Below are 19,132 nucleotides of genomic sequence, written 5' to 3'. Positions count from 1 at the left end.
GGTGGGACTCTGATGCTGCCTGCTTACATAGATGATCAAATTCCAGTCCCTCTTCCACGTCCCTTTCCTTCTTTTCCCAGGAAACTCCTTCATCCCAAATTGGTCCAACTTTAGGTTATGTGTTTGGAATGGGTCCCTATCCGCCATGTTTGAGTTACTAGAGAATGGGGGGGGGGCAATAGGGAAAGATAAAAGGAATCAGATTTTAGCTCAATATAGGGCAGAACTTTCTAATGGTCATTGTTCCCTAAAATTGAATAGGAGGCAGTGAGTTTCCCATCACTGGGGGATGTTCAAGCAGAAGACAGCTAGCACGGTTCTGGGTTTTGCAACTTAGCACCTGGGTGGCTTTGGGTAAATCACTTCTCTGGGCCTTAATTTCCTCATCTGTAAAATGAGGGTGTTGGCCAAGGTGATCTCTAAGTTTCCTCCTAGTTCTACACACTATGCTCATTATTTGAAATAAAACTTCCATAAAGCTTTCTGAAACTCTCTACTTGCCATGTTGTCTTGGAGAAGGAATTTGTGCATTGGGCATGGCTTACACTAAATGACCTCTGAGATCCCTCTTAACTTCGAGGCTTTATGAATCCTTTTGGAAGGTGACATATGATTCGTCTGACTAAGAAGCTGGAAAGCTCCACTGTAATGTGTATGTAAGTATTGAATATCCTGTGTATCTTTCCAAGGTCAATCTCATGCTCTGAAAAACTTGAGGCTTTGTTTACACAACAGCACTGCATATAACTGGCTGTTTTGAAAAGATACTATAAAATGACCTGTTAGACTGATTTTTCTCCCCACCCCCAATGGAGTTAGGTGGTCAGGAAGAACCAGGTCCAAGGCTAGCTTCTGACACACACTAGGTGTGTGATGGTAGGCAAATCTCTCTCAGTGTACCCAATCAACTTTTCAAGGCTCTAAGTTGAAGAGGAGATCTGCACTGGAGAGTAAATTTCCATACTAGGATGGGCTCCCCTATCAACAAAATCACAGGTCTAGATTTAAACAGGCAAAAAGAATTAACAATCAAACCACCAATATCTTGAGTATTGTGCCTAAAAAAACCCCTTTTTTTAAAACCTAGGCTCAAATCTTCTAATCTGGTGCCATAGGTCAGACTATGTGTCCTTTCTATGCCCCTCTTGGAGCCCATATGACCCTTTCTAGTCACTCTGAAGCTTATGGGTTGGACCACAATAGGTCCTTGCCCAAGCTTCACTTAATGGGTGTATCTTGGGCCCTCTTGGCTTAGAGTGAATGTCAATGGTAACTGTTTTCTCTTTGGAACAGCAACCTTGAGGGTCTTCCCCTCTCAGCTTGATTTTTTTTCTAATTAAAGGTGCTATTCCTTGACTCACTTCTTAAAGAGGCCTATTCACTGAATAAGCATTACCTCACTCTGAGTATATGAAAAGGCCTAAGCTTAAAAGGGCCAAAGTCTCCTGATGAATATATGGTCACTGGATCCAGATGGCTCTGGAGGAGAAAGCAAGGCTGGTGACTTTGCACAGCCCTCCCTCACTCAAATCAAAGTCAACTGCAAGTCATGTCATCATTTCCCTGATGCCATGGTCCTCTTGGAAAATGAAGGAAAACACAACAACAAACATAACCATCTAGTCACTAGAGAGGCATCCAAAGAAGATCCCCTCCACTGCAGGACAGATCCCAGAGCAGATCACTTCAGTGTGTCATCCACTCTAGCATCAGTCACTTACATCATGACTTCAGCCTCCTCTATGAAATCCTCTTCTGACATGGCCCCTTCCTGAATTGTCTTGATGGCAACCTTGTTCTTCCCCATCCAGTAGCCAAGATGTACCAGGCCAAACTGCCCACTGCCAATCTCCTGTACAAAAGTGAGTTCTGAGGGTTTGATCACCCATTTGCCTGTAGGAAGGAGAGGAAGAAGAGAGAGGGAAGGTTTCAGTGATCAGTTCACTTCTCTTTTTTACTTTGCATCTGTCAAGAGACAAAATATCTTTTTTTGTCATTGTCATCAAGAAATGAGAAAAGGCTTAAATTCTTTTCTCCCCTCATACTATGAAACCTCAGACAAATACGGAGTAGGAGAATAGAGGGAAGTTATTGATCAAGGCACTTTGAAAAAAATGTAACAAAGTATTCTAATAAGACCCCAATAATATGGTATGGTGTCTATTTGAGTACTGAAATAGCATTTTTCATAATAGTAATACTCAATAAATCATTTTTGGTTCATTCATTGACACATCCATTGAGGGCTGGAACTGTCTTTCTTTCTACATGTTATTTATATTCCCAGCACTTATCACATAGTACGTACTTAATAAACACTTGCTGAATGGCTAATTTGGTAACATGTTTTGCATGACTGCACATGTTTAGACTATATCAAATTGCTTGCCTTCTCAGGGAAGGGAGGGAGGAAGGTAGAGTATTTGGAAGTCAAAATTAAACAAAAAAATGTCTACTTAATATTTTATTTTTTCCCAATTACATGTAAAAACAATTTTTAATATTTGTTTTTTTTAAAACTTTGAGTTCCAAATTCTCTCTCTCCCTCCTTCTCCTCCTTACTCATTGAGAAGAAAAGCAATTTGATATAGGTTATACATATGCAGACATGCAAAACACATTTTAAAAAGAATGTTAAAAATGGTTTTTATATGTAATTGGAAAGAGAAAATATTTTAAAAATACAAACAAATACTTGTTGACTGACTGTATAGTAGGTATTGGATAACTGTTGAACAGATGCATTATTAATTCAAACCAATAGAGAACACCAACCTGTACTACATATATATATATATGTTCATCTGTACATGTATCTATAACCCACCCAGATGCCTCACACATGCCTACATACACATGCAAATTCCAAGCACACTCCAAGTGCATTCTAATCTTGTCCTGAGCCTTTAAGTTGAAAGATAATTTTAGTTATAGGGAATTCTGGAATTAGTATTATTTACATCCAGAATGTAAGGATAGTGTTTCAACTACTGACCCAGCAATAGAAATGGCATCTCAATACAAACCACTTACCATATCTCAACCCAGCTGTGATAGGGGCCTTTTTTCTCCAGGAACAAACGGGGTACCGTAAACGTGTAACAAGACCTATGTACAGAAGACAAGAGAGAGCCTAGGGTGATCCTTTTGTCACAGGGATGGTTCAGATTAAAACTATCTAGGGAGTCTTCTTTGGTTTGGAAACTCCTTTTCATTTTGAAAAACAAACAGAAAAATATACGTAAATGTCCATATGGGACCTGGTTGGGAGGTGCTGATGTTTGGTGACAAGTCGTTTCTATATCAAAATTGAGGTTTTAAAAATCAGAACAGGCCCCGGTGATGCCACATAGTAAGCTCAAGGATCTGACAGCTTTCTTGGCTTCAGGTCAGTTGGCTTGTTAATAAAGTAACCAAACCCAGAAGAACCATTATTTTTTCCCTACTTTTTGCTGAGATTCCCCAGGTAAAGCATCCCCCTCTGAGCCTGCCCTCCAAGACTCACCTCCTCCGTTGTGCTGGTGATACTTGATCAGGTTGGGGATGGAATCAAACACAAATTTTTCTGCCACGTAGTATCGTTTGGGATGGTCATTGGTCTCTTTGATGTGATAATGCTTGATACATGGATTGTTCTCACTGAAAAAAAAATAGCATATGGTGTTTCTAAGAACAGTGAACACATCTGTTAAGTACAGGTGAGCCCGAAGTCCTAATGATTTTCTCACTGAACTGCTGTAGAGTACAAATACATCCTTAGCTTCAGGTGGCAGAAAACAAAGGTGTGATGCTAACCCCATCTATGTGATCATTCTCATCTACCTCCACTCTGAAATACCAAGGCAGCATAGTATGGAGTAATGATTAGAGGGCCAACCTCAGAGTCAGAAATGAAATAAGCATTTATTAAGCACCTATTATGTGCCAGGCACTGTACTAAGGCCTTTAAAGATATCAATTTATCTTATCTTCACAATAACCCCGAGAGGTAGGTGCTATTATTATCCCCATTTGACAGTTGAGGAAACAAAAGACAAAGGTTAAGTGACTTGTCCAGGGTCATGTAACTAAGAAGTGTCCGTGGTAGGATTTCAACTCAGGTCTTCCTAAGTCCTGACCCAGAATTATCCACTGGGCTACCTGGACACCTCTAAAAAGAAAGACCTGGGCTCATGCCTTACCTCTGACATATACTTATTATGTGACACTGGACACATCATTTAACTTCTCAATTCCTCAAGCAACCCTCTAAGACTAGTTTCAGAGCAGTTGTTGGTGTGCATTGGTTCAGGTTACTCCCTCCTCAAGAGCTTGGATCTGGACCCAAACCTATAGCTCCATGTGCAGGCTGGTCCCCTTCCTCATCCTGCCCTGCACATGCCATGTTTATTCCCTTCTTTGTGCTGGCACAGTTTGTCTTGCCTGGAAAACCCTCCTTCTTCCACTATTTATGTGTCTTAGTCCTACCCTCACAGCACCAATCCCGCCTCCTCAAGAAGTCTTTTCTGATTTATTTAGCTCACATGAAGCTCCCCCTCGTTAAGTCTCAGCCTCCTCCTCTGCAAAATAATGGGACTGGATGAGGGGGTCGCTAAAATCTCTTCTAGCCGGACCTCCATGATCCTGTGGTCCTTTTCTGAAATCCTTTTATACTACTAGTCAGCACCAGATAGTTTAACATGTGCTCTCCGATTCTGTGTGTTGTTTGTCTTTCTAACCAGACTGAAAGGTCCTCAACATCAGGGAGTACATTTTGTACTTTTGTAGTTCAAATCTAGCATCAGACAATTGCTTGCTGGGCAAGTCACTTAAAAAAATTCTCTGTTTGTCTTAGTTTCCTCTTCTGTAAAATGGCTATGATATTAATAACGCCGACCTCCCAGGGTTGTTGTGAGAGTCAAATGAGATGATATTTGTAAAGCGCTTAGAGCAGTGCCAACTCTTCATAGGTATTGAACAAACACTTATTCCCTTCCCTTCCCCTGTATCTCCCACGATGCCTAGCACAGGCCTCTTCACACCATCTGAGTTCCCTTGGTTTCTATTTCCAGAAGGCAATCAATCTGCTTAGAATCATCTCAGAGGAGAAACATCAGCAGAGTTTAACACATTTTTTTTAACTAGGTTGATGAAGAGTTTTAAAGAGGATGAGAAAATAGAGTGGTAAAGACTTTCAGTTCCTGTATCCCTTGTTTCAAGATTCTACCTACGTTGGACTTTAGTTTCAACCCTAGTCAGAATCCATGCTTTAAGCAGGAGCGGCCCAGATAATAATGTTCCTGTCACTTATTGCTAGGGATGACCAGGAACCACATTGGAGGAGACACAGATTATCCACTCTAGACTAGAGATTATACTTTCTAAGAACTTTGTTTTCTTTTCACCCTCCCTTTCACCCCTGTTATCATCATCACACATTTCAGACTTGCCTCTGGCTGAGGTGTTGATCTGAAACAGCCGGGTGTACTCTCAGAACAGAACTATTCCAGGACTAGAGTTTTTCACCCCGGGCTGTTGCCACAGGCTAGCAAGGGTGGGAGGAGTTGCATGGGGAGGTGCAGGTGGAGAGAAGATTCTTTTCCTCCCCACATGGGTCTTGCAGTTTTCGTCTCCATTTTTTTTATTAGTTAATTTATTTATTTTTGGTTTTCAACATTCACTTCCACGAATTTTATATTTTCTCTCCCTCCTTCCCCCTTCCTTCCCCAAGATGGCCTGCAATCTGATATAGGCTCTACATATACATCCCTGTTAGACATTCACATTAGTCATGCTGTATAGAAGAATTATGATGAATGGGAAAAACCATGAGAAAGAAAAAACAAAACAAAACAAAAAACAAAAACAAACCAAAAAAAATAGTCTGCTTCACTCTGCATTCAGACACCATAGTTCTTTCTCTGGATGTGGATGGCATTTTCCATCATTAGTCTTTTGGAATTGTCTTAGGTCCTTGCATTGCTAAGAAGGGCTAAATCTATCAAAGTCAGTCCTCTCGCACTGTGGCTGTTACTGTGTACAATGTTCTCCTGGATCTGCTCCCCTCACTCAGCATCAGTTCATACAAGTCTTTCCAGGTTTTTCTAAAGTTGGCCTGCTCAACATTTCTTATAGCACAATGGTATTCCATTACAGTCATATACCACTTGTTCAGTTATTCCTCAATTGATGGGTACCCCCTCAACTTCCAGTTCTTGGCCACCACAAAGAAAGCTGCTATAAATATTTTTGTGCACATGGGTCTTTCCCCCCATTTTTAATATCTCACTGGGATACAGCCCTAACGCTTCTACCTTTTGGAGGACTCAGCCCATCAGCATGGCTAGACATTTCCTCCTTCCCTCTGCCTGCCACCTTCTCCCAGGGCGGGTTGAGGGTGAGGAATATCAGCTTTGCCGCAGGGGCATGGGCTATATTCTCTGGGGAATGGACCGGCCCCTCTCCCAGCATATCTGCACCAGAGACACACTGTCCTCCCCATCAAAAACTGAATTGGCCACCAAGATCAAGAATCCCTAACTGCAGCTCTGCATACTGTACCTTAAGATTGCCTTGGTGAAAACAGAAAGAGTGTATGTTCCTGGCGTCCTAGAGTCCCTCACCATGAAGGCTCCTTCTTTGCCCTGTAAGAATTGCAGAATAAATGGAGATTAGCCACCAATCACTGGAAACCAATGAGCTTCATGTGCAGCCTTGCCTTCAGACACTCTGAAGAAGCCACAGCTCTCATAGGAACTAGAATAAAGCTTGAAGCAGGTTAACTGTGGCTCCGCGCTGGTAGTCTACAAAGGCAGAATAATAGTAACTTGCATTGATGCAAGGCTTTAAAGTCCATAAAGCATTTTATATACTTTATCTCATTTGATCCACACCACAACCCTGTGAAGTGGGTAGTGCAAGCTAGAGAGGACCCTTAGACATCTTCTAATCTAGTCCTTCATCCTTGCCTTCCTTCTGCCCCTGCCCCTCTTCCTTTGCTGCCCAGGACCCATTTGGGTTGTTAAGTGGGAGAAATATAAGCCTTCACTCAGGGTGGCTTCCCCTCTTCCCCTTCCTTGATGCCCAGTGCCCAGTCGGGATTGGTGATGCCACTTGGATGAGATGGGAATAGTCAATTCTATTCCTTCTAATGAGCTAGAGGACCACCAGGCCTTATCATCTGCCCTTCCTCTACCAACCTCCAGACCCTGGATGCTGTCATATCACTTACTACTGTAACCTAAGAAGCCTGGGGCTTTGTCATCCTCCTTTCCGGTGCCCCCTTTGGGGTTCCAGGCCTTTCTATCTGCTCTCGGCTGAACTTTCTTTTATCTGTGGTCTCTCCAAAGTCAAGTGTGAGGCCCCTGAGAGCAGGGGCTTGGCACATAGTAAACATTTAATAAATACTTGTTCGTTCATCCTTTTTTCTTAATCACGGGGGAAACTGAAGCTATGAAAAGTTAAATGACTTATTCAAAGCCATAAAACTAATAATATAACTGACATTTATATTGCCCTTTAAAGTTCATAGTGTTTTCCAAATTTTATCTCATTTGAGCTTCACAACAACTCCAAGAAGTAGGCATTGCTGGTATTTTTGTCTCCATTTTACAGATAAAGAAACTGAGGCCCACAGGGGTTAAGCAATTTGCCTAAGTCTTCCTAAGTCCAACTGTAATTCACACTATCCCTCTGTAAACAAGCCAGGAGTAAGACAAAGAGCCTGGATTTAAATGAATGTTTCTTTATGTTGTATCACACTGCCTGGGTGACAAGCCAGGAAATAGATTGTCTTCCTGCAATCTGACACAGAGCCCTGCTTATTGGAAGGGGGCTGAGAGATTGGTTGGAACATTTTTGCCCTTATGGGTACCAGAAAGGTAACTCCCTCAATACTGCCTCCACAGGCTCATTGATTTCTGAAACGCTACCATTAGATACTCATTTCTTAAGGCATCTGGCCCCAGCCAGTTGCACATACTCCTGGAAGGGGGTATCGCATATGAAGTCACATCATCGGTTTATCCTCCAGGGGCCAGGTTAGGAAGGAAATGAGCACAGAGTCCCAGCAAAAGACAGAGCTTACCTGCTTTCAAATTTGGCCTGATCGCTATCCTCTATAGTGAGAATAATGGTAATGACAATAATATTATTATAGCATAATATTATTATGAGAATGTGTATGATCTAATGTTATAAATTACATAAATATAATTATATGATATATTGATCTAATTATATAATGATATATTATTATATGTCCTATAATTGTTATATTATTATAAACATAATTATACCACTTTAAGGTTTGCAAAGTGCTTTAAAAATATTAATTCACTTCATCCTTATTCTGGGAGGTAGGTGCTGTTGCTATTCCCTTTTTACAGGTGGGGAAACTGAGGTAAAATAATGTTTGTAAATACATAAAATAAAATATATAGCATCATAAAGGAAAACAATTTTATTGAAATGCAGTTATTAAAATAGGGGGAAAAATTCAAGTGCTCAGATCCCACATTAAGAAGCTTTGCTCTGGAGGGAAAGACTGGGAGCAAGCAGAAGTAGTAGCAGAAATGTAGATTTCTGCTCCACAGAAAGAAAAACTGCCTAAAAATTTGGGCTCCCCCCAAATAGAATGGGCTGCCTCGGGAGAATGGGCTCCCCATCATTTAGAGTTTTCAAGTGAAGCCTGGATGACTTTTTGTTGGGGAGGTGGTAGAGGAAATTCTTATCCAGTTCTGTGTTCAGCTGCATGGTCGCCGAGGAACCACGCAACCCTGGTATTCTGGGTGGTTCTGTGCAAATCATATGGACGTGTTCAAAGATTTTTAATTATTCATCTACTAGTGCTACATTTTGGTTTGTTCTTGAGGAAATTTTATAATTCTCTGGAGGAGGGTATCATGCTTTAAAACCTATCACTTATGTAAACATCAGTATAAGTAGGCAGCTAGCTGGCAAGATGGATAGAGCAGCTGAGCCTCAAGTCTGGAAGAGCTGAGTTCAAATCTAGACTTAGACACCCTAGGGAAGTCATTTAACCTCATTTTCCTCAACTATAAAGTAGGGATAAAAACAGCTCCTATATCACAGGGTGAATGTGAGGAATGAATGAGATAACATTTGTAAAAGTGCCTGGTGCATAGTAGGCACTTAATAAATGTTTATTCCCCCTTCCCCAAATGGCTTCATCAGAACCTTTCTTTGGGAGTAGGCTTTGACAGTAGAGAAGCAGAGAGCTGTTAAGGACCATAGATTTCAGGCTGGGGAGAAAGAGAGAGAAGGAAGACCCACCAGCAGAAAAAAGTGACTTTCTTTAAAATTTTGCCTAGGGTCAGCCAGTCCTTCTATGTTAGCAAGGGAGGACTAGATGGATGACTGGATCCCATACAAGGTGGGGCGGGGCTCCCCAACCACCCTTATTAAGTTCCTAGGTGGAGTGTTTCAGTTACTAAGGGGCAGCATGGACTCTCCAGCAGAGAAAATAGTAACAGATGCATCTACACTTGGGTTTTAACTGGTCATCTAGCTATCTGTGAAGTTTGTGAACCATCAGTTTGTTAGGCCAGAAGATTGTGTGCCTAATACAGGCACAGAGGGAGGCAGAAATTACTTTTCTAATGCCATGAAGATTGTTTTTAAAAAGAAGCCGTTGTTTCTCTGAAGAAATGATGGCCTTAGTCAATAGGTGAGTTGTTTGGTTCTACTAATATAGAAAACGCTGGTCCTTTCTTGATTAGCAGCTGAAGGCTTATATCACATCAGCTTGGACTGCTGAGACTGGTGCTTTGTACCTGATAGAATCTGCTGCTGTGTCTCCTCCTGGCTGCTGCTCTGAGTAACCTTCAGTCTTAAAGACAGGAAATATTGGTCAGAGGGTAAAAACAGCAGATAGAGCCACAGTTCTGGGGAACGTGAGTGAGCCAGCCTATGACAAACCCGCATACTTCCTTCGAGGAGTTCAGAAGTCTAAACTACTAAGATTTTATGGCCTCAAAAAGAGTCCTCCTTCATGACTGCCACTCAGAGAGGGCCTTGGTTACCAGAGTATATATAGACAGAGGGGCTGGGTGGGGCAGTGGATACAGGGCTGAGCCTGGAGTCAGGAAGACTCATCTTCTAGCTGTGGGACCCTGGGCAAATCACTTAACCCTGTTTGCTTCAGTTTCTTCATCTGCAAAATGAACTGGAAAAGGAAATGGCAAACCACTGCAGTATCTTTGTCAAGAAAACCCCAAAGGGGTCAAGAAGAGTCGGACATGACTGAAACGACTGAACAATTGTCATATTAATTAGCCCCGACTCTTATTTAATAAAGGAACTCCTGCTACGATGTCCCCTTACTAGTGGTCATCAAGCCTCTGTGTAAAATGTTCTACAGATGAAGAGCCCAGTTTCACTAGGGGGGTGGGTGGGGGGAGGGGTGGTGTGACGTCTATTGATAGGAAGATCTTTCACTTGTTAAGCCAAAATTGCTCCAATCATCCCCACCCCCGATTCCCCAGTTTCTAGCCATTGGTTCTTATGCTTTCTGGAATCAGTTTCTACCAATTTCCCCCATTGTTACTTCAAGTAACACCTATTTTTTATGTTAGTTTGTAATGAGAATTTGAATCCATTTCTTGCCATTTACTACTGGTGTAACCTTAATTAAGACACTTAACCTGTCTGGGTCTCAGTTTCCTGTTTGTAAAGTGAGGGGTGGGCTCAGATTAGGTGCCCTCTAAGTTTGTTTTACCTCTATGGCTTTAGGATCCATGTCAAACTATTAACTTTCAAAGTTAATCATTTCTTTCACTGTTTTTCCTCAGCCTAGGAAAAGCCAGCTATGTTTGGGGTATGTATTTACAAGTGTATTGACTTTTCACTGTCCTTTGGATTCGAAGGTGACTTTGAGGGTGGGTATGATAGCAATGACTGATCTACATCCTGTCCCCTTCCCCTGGTCCAGCAGGTGCATACTGTGTTCTGTGTATGTTTCCCTTTCGTTCTTCTAGAGAGAGAGAGAGAGATCATTGTGACTGCTTCTGATTGGCTCAGAACTTGCTACCAGTCACTTGGGCACTTATTAGGCTCTTCCTGAATGATCATCACTGGGCCTATCTATATTGAATGCTCCGGAAAGTTTTTAAAAAAAGAAAGTAAAGAACTAGTCTCTGGCCTTATTGTATAGTCTCTTTTGGCAGATATTAAATATTAATTAATTAAAGATATTAAATACACACGGAGAGTAAACAAACCAAGAACAATTACAAAGAAACATTTACTTTTTAAGATAGAATATGCTGGTTTAGTTTCCACTATTATAGAATTGTTGCTAAACCCAGAAGGGGTTGGACTGAAGTTTACCTTTGCACCTATGGATACCTATGGATGTTTGAAAAAAGGATTGGCCAAAGAAACTATCAACAGTATTAATGCTTATTCTTCTTACATTTATAGGGTACTTTCATGTTTGCACAGTGCTTTACACACATAATCTCATTCAAGTCTCCCAGCCACCCCACTACAGGTACTATGATTCCCACTTTATAGATGAGGAAACTGAGGTTCAGAAATCTCAGGTCTAGGCTGGTGCTTTGATGGAAAAGAAATAACACTGGCTTTGGAGTTGGAGGATCTTCATTCAGATATCATCCCTACTTCTTGCTACCTGTGTTACCTCGGAGGTAATTGAGGACTACTGTTGCTTCAAGATGAAATCAGCCCCTCTGTAACCTCTCCTCATTACTCTGCCCTTTGGGACTATCTAAGCAGAGCAAGTATAACCTCTCATTCCACACGATTGCCCTTTAAATAGTAGAGTAGACGTGGTAGAGCCATCTTCTTTTCTCTAGGCTAAACACACTCAGTCCTTTCCCCTAATCCTCATAGTTCAGATTTGTTACTAATTTTGTCTTCCTCCTAATTAGTTCTAATTAGTAAGATTTCACTACGGCAGAAATTGTGTGTACAAGTTCTGAGCATATGTGACCTAAAGGAAAGATTAGGTCTCCTTCCACATCATCAAAAGCCCAGTGTAAATTCTAGCCTACTTTGAAACCTTTCAAAACTACTCCAGCCCATCTTGACTCTTTCCTTCTCCAAATTTTTATAATTAAAAGTATAAATAGCCAAAAGGGTCTTACAGTTTATACCTGGGATTCTCAGATATTTTAGTTTAAGGATTCTTTTACACTTGAAAATTATTAAGGACCCCAAAGAGTTTTTGTTTATGTGAGTTATATCCATCGTCACTTACCATATCAGAAATGAAAACATTTAGTATTGTTATGAAAATAGTTTTGACCTCACAGACCCAATGAAAATATTTTAGGGATACCCAGGGGCCTATGGGCCACATTTTGAGAATCACTGTTCTATATCATATAGTCTTATAGTTTTAGAATATTAAAAGGACCTTAGGAATTTCCCCTTGTGTCTCCTTCTCTCTCTTCCCCTCCTCTTCTCCTCCCCTCCCCTCCCCTTCTCTTCTCCCTACTTTCCCCTCCCCTCCTTTCTCTTCCTTCTCCTTCCCCTTCCCCTACCCTACTCTCCTCTTCTCTCTTCCTCTTCCCCTCCCCTCCTCTCCCTTCCTTTTTCCTTCCCCTCCTCTCCTCTCCCCTCCCCTTCCCTTCCTTTCCCTCTTAGACTCAGAGTCCTGACCTATTTCCACTGTGGTCTGAGGGCAATGGTGGTTCGGTGCTGGTGGAACAACATTACAACCTGCCTCCTTATCCTTAATCAATACATACTCCTATGATTCTAGTCCAAGATCCTGATCATCATTCTTGAAAGTTCCTTGATTCTAGTGAAGAATCATGAAATGCTAGATCTGGAAATTACCTTAGAGGCCATCTAATAATGACAGCTAGCATTCAAATTTGCCAAATGCTTTACAAATATCTCACTTTATCCTCATAGCATCTCTGGGGTGTAGATGCTATTAATATCTCCACTTCTTGGCTGAGAAAACTGAGTAAACAGAGGTTAAAAAACAGAGGATCACACAGCTAGTAAATGTCTGGGGCAGGATTTGAACTTCCTGACTCCTGGTCCTGCTTTATTCACTGTTATCACCTAGTTGTCTCTAATACAATCTGTTTATTTTACAGTTGAAGAAACTGAGTCCCAGAGAGAATAAGTATGTCCAATGTCACATAGTAAGCAGCAAAGTCAGAATTTGAACCCAGTCCCTCTGACTTCAAATCCGCTACACTATTGCTTGGGAATCGAGTTAATGTCTCCTGACTCCTAGTGTCTTCTGACTCACTCAAGCAACCATACTGATTCTGTCCCAATAGCCTGAAGCCAGTCAACATTTCTTCACTGGGCTCTCAGCCAGGATTTGAGAAATAGCCACTTAGATGTGGCTACAGTTATGACGGTAGTCAGAAAAAAAAGTCTATGATTCAGCAAAATCACATGCAGCTCACCCTGGCCCATCTGTAGTTACTCAGGCCCATCACGGCCGTAAAGATTGGCCACTAATCCACAGCAGCGCAACACAGAAGACCAGCCCCGTTGATTTTCATAGGATCGTAAAGCTAGAGTTGAAAAGGACCTCAGAGATCATCTAGGCCAGCCCCCTCTTTTTACAGATGAGGTTAAGTGACTCACCCAGAGTCATATAACTAGTAAGCAGCAACAGTGAAATTTGAACACAGGTCCTCCAGTTACATGGCCAGTGTTCTCTTTGTACTATATAGCATGCAAGCACGCATTATACTTGCCGTGAAGGGAGATGATTGCATTAACCCAGGGAATCAATTTATCCCTTTCCGGTCAATCACAAAGCAGAAGGAAACCAATCTCCCTTTTTTGCCCAAGTCCATTGCCAGGGTCACTGCACTTACCTCATCTAAGAGGAGCTTTTCCGCTTTGTCTCGACTGATACTCTTGTTGTACCACCTGAAAGTAGTTTAAAAAGTCCTTGTCATCTGAATTGTGGAAAACTTAACTATATAATTATAAAAAAGGATCAGGACAGAAAAATAATATGTTCTTATTCTTTCATCAGTTTTCCCCAAACACAACAGACAAAATATATAATACCTTCACATATGATATAATATTTAATTTTTCTTATGTTACTTTTCATTTCAGAACGCCGTGGGTGGTTATATGTGGGATGATTCCTGGGGCTGCTCAAAACATTAATGCAAATTAAATGGCTATAAAATAGCCTTTTAAAATAGCAATAATCATATTTTTTACTTAGAGACTCAGGCTGGATCTACCATTGACTCAAATACTGATAAAAATATTTGCTTGTGTCTCAGTATATTCTTTTAAAGAGCAACAAAAGGAAAAAAACAGATGAATTGGGGATGGAAATAGGGTGGAATTTCTAACTATGAAAACAGGTGGGAGAGGCAACAAGAGTAGTGGATAGAGAGCCAGCCTTGAAGTCAGGAAGTTTACAAGTTCCATCTTTGACACATACTGGCTCTGAGACTCTGGTTGTCAACGCAACCTCTCAGTGCTCCCAAGGAACTCTTTAAGATGATAAAGTAAAGAACAAGAGTTGGTTTGCTTTGGTAGAGAGAGCTTATATTCACTGAGAGTTTCCTACACTGATGAAATCATAGGTTGGGACCAAACATGAAAACAAAATAAAACACATTGATTCAATAGCCCTAAAGTTTGTTCTCTTGAGTAAGCTATGGTGGCAGGGAAGAAGAGAGTTGGGGCAGGGATCATCACTTAACATGGAATATTTCATAGTCAATATGAACATTAATATAGATGGAAATTCTATTTACAAAGAACTTATACATTAGAATCTGCGTGGGACTACAGCTGTCAATCAGGTAACAAGTCTGAATACTTAGGCTAAAAAAACCCCAACAAACCCCCAACCACCCAAATTGATTAAGTCAATTTGACAGTCTGAATGTGGCTTTGGTGGATTGAGTGAAGGTTGAATCTCAATATTTGGGGCATCTTAATGGCCACCACATCCCCAAGGCCATCAAGGTGTCTGCTTCTATACTTACTGTGTAGAAATAGATCCTGCCAACATAAAGTGAAGCATGAGAAAGAAAAGACATACAGATGTTTCTAAGTCTTGGAGTGTTTGTCTTTGTACAGACATAATACCTGAGTGGTTGACGGAACTTCTCACTTTTCATTAAGATTTTTCAATCATGGACAAAGAGGAAAATAAAAAACCAACAGGATTTAGAGTTGGAATAACTCCCTCAGACCTCTTGGAGGTATTTGGTGGCAAACAGAATATTGTTATTTTACTCAAATATGCCAAATGTTTTCTGCTCTTTTATTCCAGATATCCTTGGAGTTGATGGCCCATGTTAGTAGGATATATTCACACACACACACACACACACACACACACACACACACACACAACACATACATACCACTGCCAGTCAGTATAATATTAGGTCCAAGGGTAAGAGACCCTTCAGGAAATGATACCCATATTTTCTCATTACTATGCTTCTCTGCTCATGCTATCAGAATTTCAGCAACAAATAACATCTCTATCTGGATTGTCAGGAGCCATAATGATTTAATAGCAGTTTTCATTAGTCTGTATTCTACTGACATCTCTAGCCTCTTTCAGAAGGCAAGTACTTTGTGCCATACAGTTATAAATTGTGAAACATTCAGCTGGAGATGGAGGATGGCGGAAAGTGGTCATCACTTCCCCTGAATTAATATCCATGTATAGTCTTCTAAATGGTTGTTAGGAAAGAATACTCTTACTGTTTCTTCCACAATCTAGGCACACTTGATAGAAATGATTTTTTGCTTTGAAAGCATTGCATGGGAACCATCTGGAATCTGAGTTGTGCCAAGGGTCTATTTTTATGGATTTTTTCTGTAATTTTCTTCTCACTTTCTCAAGGGCAACCAATAATTCTGGCCCATCCAACATGTCTTCTGCCCTTCCCACAGAAACATAGCACAATCCATTCATTCAAGCAGGGCCATCCCTTGAATATGAGGAGTCAGGGTGATAAGACTTAGAAGGACTCACATTTTTAGAGGCTGAATTGAGAGTGGCTTGGGACATGGGGACAGGAGCAGAAATAATTTATGCAGTCAGTACATGATCTTCTTACACCTTGCACCTTGTTCTGCCCTGTTCCTCTTCTCCATCACCAGGGCAAAGGGCTGGTTCTGCCTTCTACACAAATACCTCTTACTCCTCTATTGTGACTTCTTTCCCCCTTCAAAGCTGTCTGTTCATTTTAAAGCAATTTCATTTAGATATACATTTGAAGGTTGAGTGGAAGAACCTTCAAAGTATAGCCCTACCTCCCTCCCCCACCCACAAGCACTTAGGAAAGTAACCTGTATATATCAAATTACAAAGTCACAAGAATCAAATAATATCCTCTTACTCATATGTTTCCAGGTTATTTGGCGATTTCTCTACCAGGTAGCTGCTTGGCACGTATCCTTCATGCCTGTTAAAACATGAGCTGTGGTTAGCCAATTACAGAAATGCCTGTCTTTAATTTTAGAATCATAGAGCTGGAAAATAGCATAGACATGATCCAGTGACTCCTATATTTTACAAATGAGGAAGCTGAGATCTAGAGAATAGGATTGATTTGCCTAAGGGGGTAGCATTTTGCCAGTGTGGGGTAGTATTACCTAATATTGGGGTATTGGAATGGGGATACGATGTATGTAGATTGACCTCTCCCAAAAGGTAGAAGGGATTCTGGTGGGAGGGGTCCATTTATGAGCTCTTGCCCTTAAAACTTTCCATAAGTCTGAGCTTGGGCAATCCTAGCTTATAACAGATCAGACCTCTGGGGATGGTCTCCTCCAGAAGTAGGACTGTGATTTCAGGAACTCCAGAAAGGCCCTCTTGTCCTAAATATCCTCTCATTTTCTGACTGTTGGTTGAAATTCCACACTTAGAACAGCATCATCACAGATTCAAATCACAGATTGGAAGAGACCTCAGAAATCATTAATCTAGCTCATGCCTGAACAATATTGCACCAAAAGAAAATTTGAAATTCATGGACTCTATGAAGAAAAAGTAGGTTTAAAAAATATATGTGTGTATATACATATACATACATGTATATTTTATATATAGTTATTGTAATATTTAATATATAATACAAATAATATTATATATAGTTATTATTATATAGTTTCATTATATTGATTTGGCCATGTATGTAACATCCTGAATATGAGAGAGCTTTGCATCATAATCAGAAATGGCAACCATAACAGGATCAAACTGGTTAAAGAAAAGTGAATTACCACTGCTAACACCTAAACAAGAATGAATACGAATTTGATATTTTATTCAGATAGCCTTTCTTCTTGCTCACTGTGAAATTTCCTCTACTGGAAAAAAAATTTTAATTAGTTTCCTTTTTCCTTATGGAAATTTTTTGTGATAATTGTTTTTTCCACATCAGTGCCAAAAGTCTGCATTCAGGAAGCAGAATTAAAACATAAAAAAGTGATTTTCCAACCACAGTTCACAGAAGATTTCAGTCAATAATTGTGAGCCCTAATTTAAAGCTCTCCCTAATCTTGACAGTGAGAAATGAATAAAGCTTATCCTGAATCAGAGAATCTCTTCTGGGTAGAATCAGAGGTACAATCATCTGACTGTGCGCATTAGATGGAGAACAGTCACTTAAAGAATTTAACAGAAATAGCCTGGCTCTCCAAAGCCTTCCATGGAGAAGGAAACCTGCTAGAGGGAAGGGAATAGGCATTTATCAGACATCTACTCTATTGTGCTAAGCACTTTATAAATATTATCTCACTTGACCCTCTCAATAGCCCTGGGAGGTAAGTTATTCCACAAGAGGCAGCTATATGGCACAATGGAGAGAGTGCTGAGCCTGGAGTTAGGAAAACTATTATCTTCATTTTATAAAAAAGGAAGCTGAGGCAGACAGAAGTTAACGTTACCAGGGTCACACAGTTAGCAAATTTCTGAGGCTGGATTTGAATTCCCATCTTCCTGACTCTAGGGCCAGCTCTCTATTCATTGCACAATGTAGCTGTCTCTAGTAGTATTCTTTTTTTTTTGGTGAGGCATTTGGGGTTAAGTGACTTGCCCAAGGTCACACAGCTAGTACGTGTCAAGTGTCTGAGGCTGGATTTGAACTCAGGTCCTCTTGACTCCAGGGCCCCTGCTCTATCTATCGCATCACCCAGCTGCCTCATCTAGTATCTTTTTATTGATTATCTAGTCTAACCCCTCATTTTACAAATAAGGACACTGAGGCGCAAAGGAGGAAACCATTTGTTTTACAGCTAATGGCCAGTGTTTTCTGTTATAACACATTTTTCCTTTTATATTAAACATCCAGTTACTTGGCAGCATGGATGACTGAAAGATTTTGCCTTTTTTTTGAAGGGGGGAAGGCAGGGCAATTGGAGTTATGTGACTTTCCCAAGATCACACAGCTAGTAAGTGTGTCAAGTGTCTGAGGTCCTCCTGACTCCAGGGCTGGTGCTCTACTCACTGTGCCACATAGCTGCCCCAAAAGTTTGCCTTTTCATTGTGATGTCTGATATTATTAGTCAGTTAGTAAAAAAAAAGTATGTATTGAGTACTTTGTACCAGACACTATACAAACCCTGTCCTTGAGAAACATTCTAATGGCAGAAACATGTGAATATATATATATATATATATATATAATATACATATATATATATTATAGAGAAGTTGGAATATAATCTCAGAGGGGAAGGCACTGTAGGCTGAGGGAACAGGGCTTTGAAGATAATGCTTTCTGCCCCATTTATTCAAATCATTGAAGGAAAGATGGATTTTTAAAAAATTTTTTTTTTTTGCTTAAATGACCTAAATAACAGCCTCTCTTCCTCTGCGTATGACTAGATTCAACCTTTCTCTCAGTCATTCCCTTTTAGTTAGGGGCCATTTATCCCACTACACTCAGGTTGTTGGAGTTTAGACATGAAGAAAATGATACTAACATAGCCTTCCTCTGCAACTTAACTACAAAGCAAAACTTTAATTTTGGGTCTTTGTGGTCTGTTGCCTAGTCACTGACTCACATAACCTCTTAAACCGTGGGTTTTGATCTAAGCACTATCTCCATCTCCTATAAGATTGGGTTGAAAACTTGATGTAAGGAACAGGCTCATGACTCATTATGTCCTGGAAATAGTGTTTTAAATGTATAGT

At 40.5% G+C, this 19,132-nt stretch overlaps 1 protein-coding gene across 1 annotated transcript in view; it reads right to left on the bottom strand.

The window, feature by feature from the left end:
- The window catches only part of ITK (IL2 inducible T cell kinase), an 83,199-nt gene that overhangs the window by 13,507 nt on the left and 50,560 nt on the right, over positions 1 to 19,132 (bottom strand). Inside the window, exons 7-12 of the mRNA XM_036753022.1 lie at positions 16,332 to 16,397; positions 13,815 to 13,869; positions 6,541 to 6,623; positions 3,506 to 3,639; positions 3,034 to 3,108; positions 1,722 to 1,893 (exon numbers count right to left, since the gene is read on the bottom strand). Of these exons, the coding sequence (XP_036608917.1) occupies positions 1,722 to 1,893; positions 3,034 to 3,108; positions 3,506 to 3,639; positions 6,541 to 6,623; positions 13,815 to 13,869; positions 16,332 to 16,397 (585 nt within the window). The remainder of the gene's footprint in view (positions 1 to 1,721; positions 1,894 to 3,033; positions 3,109 to 3,505; positions 3,640 to 6,540; positions 6,624 to 13,814; positions 13,870 to 16,331; positions 16,398 to 19,132) is intronic.

The sequence above is a fragment of the Trichosurus vulpecula genome, chromosome 3 (assembly GCF_011100635.1).
Source record: "Trichosurus vulpecula isolate mTriVul1 chromosome 3, mTriVul1.pri, whole genome shotgun sequence".
Lineage (NCBI taxonomy): Eukaryota > Metazoa > Chordata > Mammalia > Diprotodontia > Phalangeridae > Trichosurus > Trichosurus vulpecula.
This window is presented reverse-complemented; position numbering and strand designations above follow the sequence as displayed.